Source organism: Sminthopsis crassicaudata, chromosome 5 (genome assembly GCF_048593235.1).
Source record: "Sminthopsis crassicaudata isolate SCR6 chromosome 5, ASM4859323v1, whole genome shotgun sequence".
Taxonomy (NCBI): Eukaryota; Metazoa; Chordata; class Mammalia; order Dasyuromorphia; family Dasyuridae; genus Sminthopsis; species Sminthopsis crassicaudata.
Window position 1 is genome coordinate 14,963,680 of NC_133621.1, and position 14,409 is coordinate 14,978,088.

At 40.8% G+C, this 14,409-nt stretch overlaps 1 protein-coding gene across 2 annotated transcripts in view; it reads right to left on the reverse strand.

The window, feature by feature from the left end:
• SKAP2 (src kinase associated phosphoprotein 2) overlaps nt 1-14,409 on the reverse strand; it is a 152,398-nt gene that overhangs the window by 123,652 nt on the left and 14,337 nt on the right. For both annotated transcript variants that reach the window (XM_074269193.1, XM_074269192.1), the window contains exon 4: nt 8,627-8,734. In XM_074269193.1, the coding sequence (XP_074125294.1) occupies nt 8,627-8,734 (108 nt within the window). The remainder of the gene's footprint in view (nt 1-8,626; nt 8,735-14,409) is intronic.

Here is a 14,409-nt window from a genome sequence, read left to right on the forward strand (position 1 = left end):
CCTGGCCCTCAGCACCAGCTGCACACAAAACAAGGAGCCCTGGGAGCCCCACATCAAGGGTGGCTAACTTCTCTCCCTTCCACTAGTCATAAGCCCAGGTGAAAAGGGCAGGAGGGAGAAGTGGAGCAAAGAAACCTTTTCCTCTTGCCTCGGGAATGAGCCTTTGCCAATAGGATGGGGAGAATTGAACTCATTAAGTTAATGTGCATTAAAAGCACTTAGACACACATGGCTTAATCTCTGAGACAATCATTTGCTACTGGAAAGCTCAGCCAGGTAGCCCTGACACCAAAGAAATGGGCCCTGGGCAGAGGGAGCAGGGAGGGCCACGGAGAACGGGGAAGAAGGGGTCTCTGACTCGGGCTAGGGCTTGGCCAGGGGCCCACAGGGCCACAATGAGCGGGCGGGTTAGTCCATGGGGCCCCTGGGCATCTGATGAGAGGGCCTGAAGCCCACAACTCCACAACCATTCTCACCGTCTCCCTCCTGGGCTCCCCTCCCCTCGTCTTCATTCAGTGAGCCCCACAAGGACTTGGCCTAGGTTGGTGGGGAGACACAGTCAGATGCCCCCCACAGGCACCTCGAGGCCTCCCAAGCAGGAGAATGGCCTCCCTTCTGCCAGTAACTTCACACGGGGAAGATGGAGGAACTGTTGGGGGCTTCTAAATCTCTCAAGGGGAGGGGAGGAAACTGAGAAAGTACCTTGAGACCCTTCAGGTCACTCAGGGGGTCAGAGCTGGGCCCTGGGGCAGGAAGAGGGGTCTTGACCTAGTTGGATTAACTCTCCCCTCACCTCCAGCAAATACACCCAAGCTTCTTTCCCTTGACTCTGGGCATCTCTTAGCACAATACCACACCCCAGGCAGAGCGGTCATGGTGGGCTGGAACAAGGCTCGGGGAAGAGCCCCAGCTCTGGCACGAGAGCCCGGGCCCACGGGCACCTGTGACAAAGGGGCCAGCTCCCACTGGGTGTGTTAGTGCCAGCAATCCACGAGGGCCCCCAAAGGCGCTCTCACCCCTCTTGGCCACATGAATCTGTGACTCCACAGGCAAGAGAAAATCATAGTAATGGCCTAGCCCCCTGGAGAGAAACTCTTATTTCAAGCTTCATTCAATAAAACCAAAGACTATGGTTAGCCCCATGGAGTTCCACGTAATGGGATTTAACCTGTACACAAATCCTATTTAGAACCAATTCCCAAAAGGGTCATGGGAGGGGAGGGGGGTTAAGCTTGCTTCAGACAATTATATATGGTATTAGTAAAAAGGTTAAGCACATTCTTGTTCCAAATTCAATCAACTAGAATTTCCCCTTAAATAATCGAAGAGCAGTCCACAGAAAGATCCAGAATGGGAAATGCAGCTCACACAAAATCAGAAGGGCCTCCAGCACACGCTTAGTCCCTCCCTCAGGACCGGCCCAAATGGCCAAGAAGCTGTGCCTGATTTGGGGTCTAGCCTGGCCTCTGTGTGCCTCGCCCCCTGCTCAGGGGCTGATCTGGGGCCAGGCAGAGCGAGTCTCTCGGCCTGAAGACAGTTCTGGAGCCCCACCTCGCCCCTGAACCTTCTCTTTCCCAGACCCTCCCTCCCCGGCTCCCTGGCCGATCCACATGGGATGTGACTCGAGGCCCCGGGAGGGAACACAGCGCTGTAGACGGAGGCACTGTCGCCTCCTTCCCAGGAACCGTGTAGGCCAAGTCTCTGCTAAGCTGGGTGGGCTTGGTCAGGTCTTCTAGAGATGGCTGTCATACCCCAAGGCTGATTCCCACTCAGCTTGCAGTCCACTAAAACCTCCAGATCATTTTCAGGCTGACCCCCCTCCCAAGTTTCCCAACCCCAGGGGAAGGCTTTCCCTGGCTCCCAGGGAATTCATCCCACTGGATTCACCGCAGGGTTTTAGAGCCTGGCAAGGTGTTTGTGACTCAGCCATCCAGTGTCAGCTCCCGCCCCAACCTGGGCTCATCTGCGAACGGGATGGGCGTCCCCGCTGTGTCTTTATCCAAGTCTGATAAAAAATGCTGAACTGTCCTGGGCCGAACCCTGGGGCCCACGGGGGAGCTGCTGACACCGAAGCAGGCGAGTCCAGCCAGTCGCCCAGCTCCCACCTCATCCAATTGCACTGTCTCATTGACAGCATCTTCCCCATAGGGACAACTCCTACATTTGGGCCACTCAACCTCGTTAAGCCTTATGCCGTCCTCCAAGAGAAATCACCCTTGGGGTGAGTCACAACACATGAGAAACAGCGGCTTGCTGCATCTTTCTGGGGGATCAGAAAGCAGGACCCCAGGATCGGGAGGCTCAGCAGCCCCAGGTCCCCAGGATCCACCTTCACCCTCTCCTTTTGCTTCTGTGCACAATAGACAAGAGCACCAGCAAGGCTCCTTCCCAAATCACTGTGACCCAGCGTGGTGCCAGGGCCTCCTGACCCAGAAGCAACAAGAGGGGATGGCAGCTGGTGGATGCCAGGCATGTGGGCCTGCACATCCTCACCCGGAAGCTCCAGATAGGGGCGGTCTCTCCTCTCCTAGAGCACTGAGGGTGCCTGCCCCGGAGGGTCCTGACCCAGAGGCCCCAGAGTGGAGCCTTCCCCAAGTCCTCCCTGACTTTACAAATGATCTCTCCTCCTCCCAGTGCAAGTACGAGTCGATCTCTCTCCTTCTCCCCTTCCCTCTCTCTCTCTGTCTCTCTTAGTATCTATGTCTCTCTATCTAGCGTTCTCTTTCCTCTTACCCTCGGTTATCTGGTCCCACAGCCCTTCATTTTAGAGCTGAGGAGAGATAGGGGCAGTGACACCCCCTAATTCTTGGCCCTTACTCTGCAGGGACGCCCTGCTCAGCTACGGGCTGGCTTCCTTCCCGGCTCAGTCCAAGTTCCACCTTCTTCAGCTTGTCCCAGTCTTCAACCTTCAAAGCTTCCCTCACTGATTACCCTCAATTCATCCCGACTCTCCATGTTAGCAGGTGGTCTCCCCATTTGACTGGGAGCTCCTTGAAGGCAGGGGCGGCACTTGTACCCCTGACATTTAGCACAGGGCCTGGTACATCAAGCACTTAATAAATGACTGGGCAGCGGTGACAAGCGAGGCCCGTCAGGGTAGACACGGGGTTGGTTGGAAGCAGACCCTGGCCCCCTCACTCCTGGGCCCCTGCTCTTTCTGCTTTTCTACCCTCAAGACCTGACTCTGACTCACTGCACTGGGAGGGCCCCTGGATGCATCCCATTTTTTTTTCTTCTGGACTCAACCTAAAATTTCGCCAAAAAGGAGAACTCCCCATGTGGACACTCCATCGGCCAGCGAGCCGTCTCAGGCAGTGACCTGCCAAGTCTCGCACACAGAACACATCCAGGACCAGCTCCCTACCCACAATGCCCTACAGCACATGATCACATCCTCCCACCTCACTCCAGTCAATTCATACAAAGAGAAAACAAATTACTTAAAGGCTGTGAACAAATAATCATTAGAATGACTGTGCACTTGGGGCAGCTAGGTGGCACTGTGGATAGAGCACCAGCCCTGAAGTTATGTGACCCTGGGCAAGTCACTTAACCCCAATTGCCTCAGCAAAAAAAAAAAAAAAAAAAAAAAAAAAAAAAGACTGCACTTTATATAAAACATCTGGTACTTGCCTAAGGTAGCTTTTTACTGTTAAGTTTCTTTTGTTTTAAAAAAATGTTTTAAAATAGTTAAATATTTATTGAATTATGTCCTATCTTTCCAACTAATCACAAGCCCCACACACGGTGTACACACAAGATGCTCAATAATTCCTAGTGCTACAATTATCCTGTATTTGCTTGTGTCTGGCTTTCTAATGGCCGCCCAGACTTCCTCGTTAGCTTCTGAGGTGAGGAGTACGTCATTTATATTTGGGGGTAACCCCACAACTCCCTGGCCAGAGAATCCAATACAACAGGACAACTAAGTAAATGCTGCCAGTCTAAGTTCAGTTCTACTGCAGGAGAAAACGCAAGCCTATTCATTCACTGGCTGAAACAGAAAAAAAGGAAGTTACAACAAAAAGGTTTACTGTAACAGACGCTGACAAAGCTGTCTGTATAACCTTCCAGCCAACCCTCAGCTCCCGAGTAACGTGAAAAATATGCAAAATTAGAGTTTTCATAACCAAAAGTCTCTTATGAGGTTGTGGTGAGATGATGTCTAAGCAAGGTGGGATATTGTTTGTGAATCTGGAAAATGATTCCTATTCGAGGGCGCTCTGTGTTTTAAAACATTGTTTCATACTCCATCAGCGCCCGGTGGAGAGTAGACCAACTGATTTCTGGAAGAAATGGATGGCTCGATACCTCACGGTACAAAACAGATATGTTCCTCAAAGGTTGCTTATATATGGAATGTTTTCAAATCTATGCATAATTTAGGTGGACTATGAAAATGCACTATTTAAAGGAATCCTGGGGGGGATTTTGCAAAGCAAAAAGAAAAAAACAAAACAAAACCTTTTTTAGAAAGTGAATAATCACCCAGCAATTTATCTTTTTTAAATCCAAATTTCTATCCACCAAATCTGTACACTAGAGGAATAATATCAAAATGATCCATTACAACCGCAGCTTCTGGGCTGCTTCTGCCGCTAAGCAACCTTAGTTCCTAAATTCCTATTTCTTAACACAAGCTGATTTTTTCTATCACCTTTTTGGCTAAGAAAAATAGGATGGTAGTTCTAGCAACAGCTATCTGAGGATTCTGTTTTCTTTCTACATTTCTAGGTCCTTCTCCCCAGAGGTCCCAGGTTCTCATTGACAGCATGACCATGGTCTAAGACTGAATTGGATTTGCAACAAATGCCCTCCAAGGTTCTTTTGACCTTTCACGGGAAGAAAAAGCTGACTCGAGGGGCTCCTCTCCCTCATCACCTGCTTCCCTTCATCTTACCAGGGAGAATTCCAAATGCACGACACAGTTGGAATTGAAAATGTTCCTTTCCTATTATCTCAGATTATTCCAAAAAAGTTTAAATTTCTCCATTACAAGAAATAACTTTTAAACGTGAAAAATGACCAAAGAATAGGAAATTATTGGAGAAGGGGAAATCATCACACATTAGTGCTATCCACTCCATCTACCCCACTGACCTCTATCATAACTGTGTTAAGATTCTTGAAAGGGAAAGTATTTTTAATACAGGATATGGAGCTCCATTCTCTATAATAATTTTATCTGATGACAATTTGCCTAATTCCCATTAATACCCTAATATACTCGGGTGCATGATGGCATCAAAATTTAAGAAGCCAATCTACTAGATTATTTTCTTGAATAATTCTCAAATTAAAGCATACAATAAAAATGAACTTCCAAATGATTTAAATATTTCCTTCTTAAATTGCCTTTGTCAAATGAAAATTTGGCGTTATTTTTAATCACCATTTTCAAATAAAAAATACTTTTTCTTCCAAAGAATTTTATTAATTTTTGCTTTTGAATCTAAAATCTATTTCCCATCAGAAAAAAAATGTTTCAAATATATATAGAAAAAAATTGTTACACTATTTTATGCTGCAAGCCATACACAAATCTGTCATCACTGATGTTACAACAAACCAAGTCATCAATAAGGTGTGGGTGTGGGTGCTTTTTTTTTTAACACACCACTCAAAAATCAATTATCTCAACTCTTTTGTATAGAGAAGTAAGTAGCACACCTTTCAAGCAACTGGTATTAATGAGCAGACATGACTATAGAATCTCCATCTGTTTTTCTGACAAAGCTGTGGCTACTCCAGCCTCTCATTGAAATTCCATTAATCTAGAGCTCCAAGGTCCAATGCGAAAATCAAAACTCCATCTAACCCTTTATCAGCTCACAATAACCTACAAGTGAACTCTGCCTGTTAGCATGCAGCAAGTTATGATTTTGCTATCAATCAGGCTCTCGGCCAATAAAAGAAAGCGGGCTGCAAACGGTCTGTCTGGCAAGGCCGGGAAGGTTTGTTGTTGTGTTCGGTCCCTTCCCGTTTCTGTAGGGTGTCTGGACTTTGTGAGATTATGCATTATTCTCCTTTGCTGTGATTTAATTGCTACCAGCAATCAAGTCGAAACATCACTGAAGTGTGCTTGAATTTCATTAGAAGATATAACTTATGCTACTTTCCTACAGTACCTAATAAACCATAAAGAAACCAAAACACATATGGCTTGAGGGAATAACTGGAAAATTAGGTGGCCATTTGGGAACTGAGTGAACTTTTGAACCAGAGGAACAGAGAAAAAGAAATATTAAAGGGAAAGACAGACTTAGAATGCACACAGAGATGTGCAGGTTTGACCTTTTCAGTACCTTGAAAATTACATTAGCATTATGAAAAATACATATCATGCTTAGAGTTTATAATCCATCAAAGTTTAGATACTTTGTGAGTGCCTACCATACGGGAAAAGTCAAAAGGACAAAACAACAATCAGATTTGACAAAAGGCCTTTGGGTGACCTGTGCTAATTTGGTTATACTGATTGTTAAAAGCATTATCTTTTTAGTAATTAATACATCATTAGGCTGAGATCACATGATGAAGGAAAATGATTCAGCAAGGAATACAATGCAAATAAAAAAGTAAAGACCCAGAAAAAGGAAAGCATGTAACAAAATGATATTTTATAACTGGCAATGAAGCGTCTGAGCAATGGAGCTGGTTTGTTGGGCTTTTTAAATTTATAAAAATAAAGCCTTAGGAAAAAAAATTAATCCAATAAACAATGCTGCTAAACCAAATATGAAATAAATAAACCTAAAACTTAAATTTACAGGGTCTAAACGCTGAAATCCTTTCTTCAAATAATCATCAAATTTTGTCAAATATTTTTCAAAAAATAACATAAATCACTTTCTCATCGCTATGTAGAATCAGGCATCTTTTAATGGTTCTTTTTTGAGAATACACATGTGTTGCCTACATATCTTGCCCTGGAAGCATCTTAGATATTGTAGTTTGATGACTTATAAGAAAGGAAGGATGTAGCTAATTTCTTTTGTTACTACATGATCATAATTTAATAACTGTCCAGTCTTCCTAACAGAATTCACTGAATGGTTTTTCAATCCTGTGGATATCTAGCTTGCTGAGGTTTTGTTTTGTTCTATTGTTGTTGTTTTTTTTTAAAGAAATTATCTTCAAATTCTGCTTTACAAAATTCAAACCATTTTTCCATGGACTATGAATAATTCACATTTATAGTTTCAGACAAAATAATGCTTGCTTGAAAGCAAAAAGGTTTAACTTTTTAAGCCAAAAAAATGAACTAAGTAAATAAAAAGAATTTCTACTTTTACCTAAAAATAATGTCTTTTGTCAATTGTAAAACATTTTCTATTAGAAAATATGCTTCTGAATACTAGGTTATGTAAGTTAATGCTCTGTTTGGAAGATAAAGCCGTGGCAGAAGTGAAAGCAGCATCTTTTAAAATAGGAAAGCAAAAACAAACAAAAAAAATTGTCTTTTTGCTTAAAAAGAAAAGCTTCAGGTTTGCCAAAACGTAGAACTCAACATAAAATGAATATGATTATTATTGCTACACATTGTGCAAAGTTCTGAGTATAAAAAAAGATTGTGTTATTCTGAATCAGTGGTTAGAATGTTTATCACTTATGCATGTACTTGACTTATCCCTGTTCTGCAATAGACATAATTTTATACCTCATAAAAGCAATTTATGCTTCCAAAGGGAATAATCTGGATAACATAAAATGTGGAGTGCTCTGTTGCGGGAAGCATATTTTCATTCAGCAATTGTACTTAGAGATGGAGCTGCACAGTTTGATCATCATATCATGGCAGAAGGCATAAATCACGCCTATGTCTATATGAAACTTTCAGTGCCACAAATTAATATGCATGGCTAATTTATCGATACACATGCCTAATTTGTAGCTATAGATCACCCTTATCAGGTTTTATATGCTGGAGACGCAGCCAGTGTTTCTATTTTCAAAAGAAAAAGCCCACACCACAACAAAAACAAGTTTCATAATTTGTAATAGTCAATAATGTCTGTGATAGCATGAAAATAGGCAAATAACAAACTGCTATCCCTGATTAAATATAAAATATCAAAACAACTTTTGTCTTCTTTTTAAGCAACAAATCCAGAAAAACCAAAATGTATACAGAAGCAGCACTGAATGAAAGCCTGTCTCAATGTGAAAAGGCACTGGAGGAATAATTAATTTAATATTTTATGAACCATTTTGCATGAAGTTTGCGGGAAAAATATCAATCAAGCAAACTGTTTCATTATTTATAAAATAAATAATACAGCAAGCCATTAAGAAGCATAATAAAATTAAGCAAGAATCTGATAATATTAAATTAACCAACAATGGGCTACTAAAGATATTCACAAAAATAGTCTGATCCCTTTCAAATGTTTCAAAGAACGATTTCCAAGAAAAGGGGTCTTTTAGTTATACTCCTGCATCGTGGGGATGAGGTCAGTATGCCACCGGTACCACTAGAGAGAGCTCTTCAGTTCCTTAAAAAGGTTCTTGGAAAGGTAAGCAAACCTCCAGCTGGCTGCTGAGGCCCAAATCTTCCCTTTCCAGGCACACCCCCCTAGACATGGCAGCCCCCAAAAAAGGGAATCTGTAGGAAATGGCCACCTACCATCAGAGGCTGCCTCATCGTCTTTTTCACAGCGGTCAGATGTTTGGGAGAGCGTATCTGGAGGTCCCGGGAAAGGATCATCATATTCTTCTCCATCTTCTCCATCAACTATAAAAGAATTAAAGAAAAGCTTTTTATAATGTGATGATTTAAAACAAGGCTGCTCTGACAAAACAATCTTAAAGTGTGTTAGTGAATATAGCAAGCAGTGCTTTCAAAATAAGATTCAATCCTATTGTGATTTACATTCAGCTCCACTCAGATCTCTTCAGAAAAAAAAAGCACACCCCGTTTTTATCTGTTTTAAAAGGATATTCTGCCACAAATTTTGAAATCTGTTATTATAAATGTACACATATACACTGTAAAAAAAATGCCAGAGAAAACCAAAAAGAAATTCAGCCAAACTTTCAAGCTCTGGATACTATTCACCTAACTCAATAACAGACAATAACAAAATAGCAGGATAAAATAGATCATTTGAAACAATCTGAACACCAGGTTATTATAAAAGCATAGGACATAAGATTATAAAATGGCCCTAGCTGCATTACAGGGATCATCAACTTGCAGAGAAAATGCTTTTTTAACAACTTACAAAAAATAAAACTCAAATAAGCTTGTAGCATTTATACCTATCAGCCTTTGCTTTCCTTTCAAAAAAAAAATTTAATATGTTATTTTCTGGCCAATTTTCTCCTTTGGTTTTCTATTCTTAGTCTCTGCCATAAGCTTCAAAAGAAAAAGTAGCTTTTATAAACAAATTTATCTTGGCAGTTTCACGTCAGATGATTCAGACTTCAATCCATATCGAGTGAAAAGCTACAACAATGAACATGACTATGGTCGGTTCCCCACACGGAGCTGGGGGGGGACACGTACAGCTCAGCTCTGTATGTGATAGCGGAGCGGCCTGAGATCCAAGGAGACAGCTAACATATTAGACACAAAAGCAAGGCGGGATTCATCCCAAGTCTTGCTCCCCTGGGCACTAGGACACCTCACGGGACCCTGCCAAAGGAAGGGCTGGGCCGTCCTGCTCTTCTCGGCATCAAGGCAGGCACAGGCTGAGCACGGCTGTCTACACCAGTTGCTACTCATGCCCTGTCACGTTTGCACCACATAATTATTATTCGCAACATTCTCTTTCAAGGCTTTTGTGTCAAAGTAACTGAAGATTCAACGTTCATCTTTAATTCCCCGCATGTGGCAGTTGTGCTGGGCATCGATCATTCTGGTCCATATCCTAGCCAAGGCCTCAGCAAGGGGACGCGGTCAGCCCCTTTGCCACTGCCAGTCACACCCCTGTGGGCACGAGGATGTCTTGGTCACCTTCCAGTAGAATTTCAAGGAATAAGGATAATTCTTCAGGTTTATATTTCTGAGGATCTCTTTTTTCAAGCTACTCCAAGCACTTGACAACCATTCAGTTTATAATCCTTATGAAGAATTATTATGAGAATAGGTTAATACTCCTTTCAAACATGTGCTAACAAATGCAGAAATCCAGAAAGATGCTTATAAAGGACAACTTTAAGCACAGAACCACATTTCATGGAACTGTCACTGGAGAAATAATAATTAACAACAATAACTGACACAATTTGTATAGAACTTTAAGGCTGACACAAGACTTTTAGACATGATTTCATTTGATCCTGCCTCTTCTGCCTCAGATTCTAGGATTTGGGGAGCCCATGCTCCCCAACATTCTCTTGGAAATCTTTTACTAGACAATTCTCAGTTCTCTAGCTAGATGATTGCAGCTTTAAAAGGAACAGCATTTATAAAAGATGTTCTTTTATTTATCTTGCAAATGCTCTAAGATTTCTGCAATAAGTCAAGGTCAGTAAAAAGTCAAGTCCAATAAGAGATGCAAATATACTTTGGTCATGTTACCATGACCTTCTCTGAGGAAGAAAATAACTCCTCACCACTTGGAAAGATTATTCAAAAGAAATTTCCAAAGACAATTCATTTAGGTTTGATATATTAAGAATTGCATAGTGGTTATCAAAAGTGATGTATCTGTTGACATCTACACAAAGCTTTACCAATTCAAGTCAATCTCAGGTGATCTTTGAGACCACATTCCGAGGACCACAACAAACGACAAACCAAAAACCAAGAATTATTCCTGTTTTACCTGTATGAGGATGTATCCTATAATGAATGTGGAGATACGTAACAGGCTAAAACATGTTTTTATCCAGATGATATTTTTTAATAACATGTTCCTGCTATAATCAACAAAATTGAGTCCAAAGTTGAAAGCAAACAGAAAAAACCCTTCAACAGATAAATCTGGCAAATCCAAAGAGCATCTTTTAAAGCATTAAATCTTTTAAAACCCCAAAGATTTTCAAGAAGCAGTGCCATCATAATCTGAGTTTAGGGAGCGTTTTAGAATTGACAAAGCACTTTGTGCTATTTTGTCCTCACAATCTAAGATGACTCTGCTAGGTAAGATGAGAAATTTCAAGTTATTATAGTTTATAAAGGAAAAAACAAGTATACATCAGTGATCAGACATGCTGATCATTGTTTTAAGCTTTGCAGCCTCTCTTTACGGTTAACGTTGTCTATAATTCACCCATTCTTTTTGTGAAGCTCATTGAAACAGTTTTTTAAAAACCATAGGGGATTTCTAAAAAAAAAAAAAAAAAAAAAAAATTATTGAAAACAAATTAAGGACATCACACCAGATTTCTGTCTTCACTTTCTGGTTTAGCTGGAATTAATTCTAAGGTCATGGAGGCGGGAAGTCACCTTTTCCCCAAACACTGAAAGGAAAAGGCAGAATGTTTCGGCATGGCCCTGCTCCCCTGCATCTCCCTACTTCACACCTTCCCTACAGGCCCTGATGACTCCTTTAAGGTTCACTGGGGCTACACAGAAGCTTAAGCAGAGGGGTCGCTGTTGAGCAGCGGAAAGCATTCCTTCCCTCCAGGGACTCTCAGTATTTGCAAATATACCTGTAAAGACATACATAAATTAAAAGGAAAATGTTCAACCTGTATTGATGTAATAGGAAACTGAACTCCCATCCAACAATGGGCATCAGGTAAACGTATCCAATACAATTTACAGACATAATTGAAAGCATTACAGCCTAATCAGACATCTAAAAGAAAAGCGTGCTCCAATGAAATGTCTATAGAATCATTAGTTGGCAGCCCTTCTATTACAATCACACATAATGTCAGTGCTGCCTTGAGCCTGGGCCAATGACAACAGCATAAATTTTGCATCTCATTTCTGTGGTCATAAAATTAATGATCAGTTTAAAAATACTTCTTTGTAAAAGTTATTGCACAAAGAAAAGACATGAATGTGTCCCTGTTATGTACTCACAAGGATAATTACGGGGTTGTTGCTCATTAATACTGTTTCTTGTTTCCCTAGAAAAGCATTTGATTTATCCTACAACTTTCAAAAGTTTAATTAACGATACAAAGTTAACTGTCGAAAGAGACACTGATTCCACTCTCTATTTTCTATAATTTCAGGAGCAACTTATGTTTGCAGAAAAATACAGGATTTTGCATTAATATACAGAATTCTCTTTCTTGGGAAAATAATTTTTAAAGGCATATTATTTGAGTTCAAATTCTTCTCCTTTATTTTGCTCAGATAGTACCCAATATGGCCACAGATATACTGATCTATATTCTAAGCCTATGAAAACATTAAAAAGCCAGTATCACCAGTATCTAAAGGACATGGGGGAAAAATAACTTTTCCTTTATTTTTTAAAGTGCAATCCATATTTTTCTGAAATGAAATATTAAGTATAAAATAATAAATGGTGATTATACCTATTTTATAGTTTACTTTTTAAAAACCCACCAACCTGGAAAAAGTAAAATTATTTAAGTCACAAATTAGACTCTGAAGATCTTAATCCATCATTCTGTGTGTTTGGTTATTTAACTGTGTTTCCAAATCCTAAAATACAACTGCAGACTCGGGCCTGCAACCTGACATTTATTATGGGAAACTACTTGAAGTCCATAAACTTTGCGGGGCTCTGGTCATCATAAATAGGCTGCTCCTCTCGGTCATTCTTTTGTTATACGATGGCTTATTTATAGGAATAAATCCAAACATCAAAAGGCAACTACTTTCACCAAAGTGAAAGAAAGCCCGAAAAATTAGAATATTGGGTCTCAAGCATTACTTTTGAAATAGACTCCTACCTCTTGACAAGAGGCCCCACAACTGCCTATGGTGCTTATACATGGACCCAGGAAAAAACAATCTATGAGTAAATTGCTCGGGGAGCCAACTTTCACTGAAAGTCCACTGTGCAGAGAAGAGCATTAGAAGAAATAAAGAGGCATTCCTGAGTTCCCGGAGTTCTTTAGCCAGTCTCAAGGCCTCAGCCCACTGCGGTCTGAATAAAAAGAGGCGCCTTCTTGCCTGCCATAAACACCATTTGTTCTGGCTATTAATAAACTTCCGAAGTGATACCTGGCATGTGACAGAACATCACAGTACAGGCCCACAAGCCTGACTGGCCAACAGGCCAGGACATGGGGAAATGATTTCTAAGTAAATGTCACATATGCGTTTCATCACTGACTATTCACTATGTGCCATCACTGTCCGCCTAGAGACAAAATCTATGCTGTTGTCTACAGAAACAAAGGGATAGACAGATTAAAAAAAAAAAAAACAGCTAGTTTGGAGGTGGAAATCCCACCTATTTTTATTCAGCTTCTAAAGATCATCAAAACCAAAACCTTTTTTACATATCTTGAAAATTGTTCATATTAGTCCTTTGAAATTTAGGTTTTAAAAAAATTTTTGCAATCTTCTATGGTCTATTCCTTATTTTAATGCGAGAGTGACTCTCATTAGCCAATGGATAGGTTCCTCAAATGTGTAAAGTTAATTTTTCTAAAGGCAATTCTACTTAGAAATCAGATTTTGTGAGCAGGAAACATTAGTGGAGATAACCCAGCTCATGGCTGTCCATGCTTATAGAGAAGTAATGCAGACCCAGAAAAAATGGCCAGCCCAAAGTCACAACTGAAGTGCCAGGGCCCAGGAAGATTCAAGGTCTTGGGATTGAAAAATCAATGTTCTTTTCTTCCGGTAAACCAACTGTTTGGGAAGCTTGCTACTTAGCCGAGGGCTCAGCCTAATCCTTTTGTGAAACTAGCAGGCACCTCCAGTAGTCTCTTTGGTGAAAGCCATCTTGTATGTCTTGTATTTGTTAAAGGAATTAAAGCAGGAATTCTTGTTACATTTCATGAATACAAATCATGGTGTTTTTTTTTTCCCCCAAAGTTCAAAGCATTTAAACCATTTACTATCTTATCTATACCATACACACTCCCACTCAATAATATGCTGTCATTTTCAAACATCAGAAATGTTTTTAAAAAAGAAGAGATCTAAAATCTAAAATAAAAAATGATCCTGTCTAAATGAAGCGAATAACCCTTAAACTAACTGAAAGCAACAAGGTGAGCTAAGAATAAGTTCTAGAGCTCTAGATTTCATCATATAAAAGAAAATAATGTGGAGAACAATTTGAAAATTTTATCCCAAATCCCAGTGCTACCTAATTGATGAGGTTTGTCAGCTAGAAGCTGTATGGAAGAACAAGTCGGGCTTTCAATACTCTTAAGGGAATAGAAAAAGGAGAGTCCCATTCTGCTTCCTTCATTCAGCTCCTCAGAGGCCTTTCAGAAATAGCATTGCCAGCAACAAAGCTATTTTGGAGCCTATTCTGGAGAGACAAGTGCACATGGGTAGCAGATAATAATCATAAT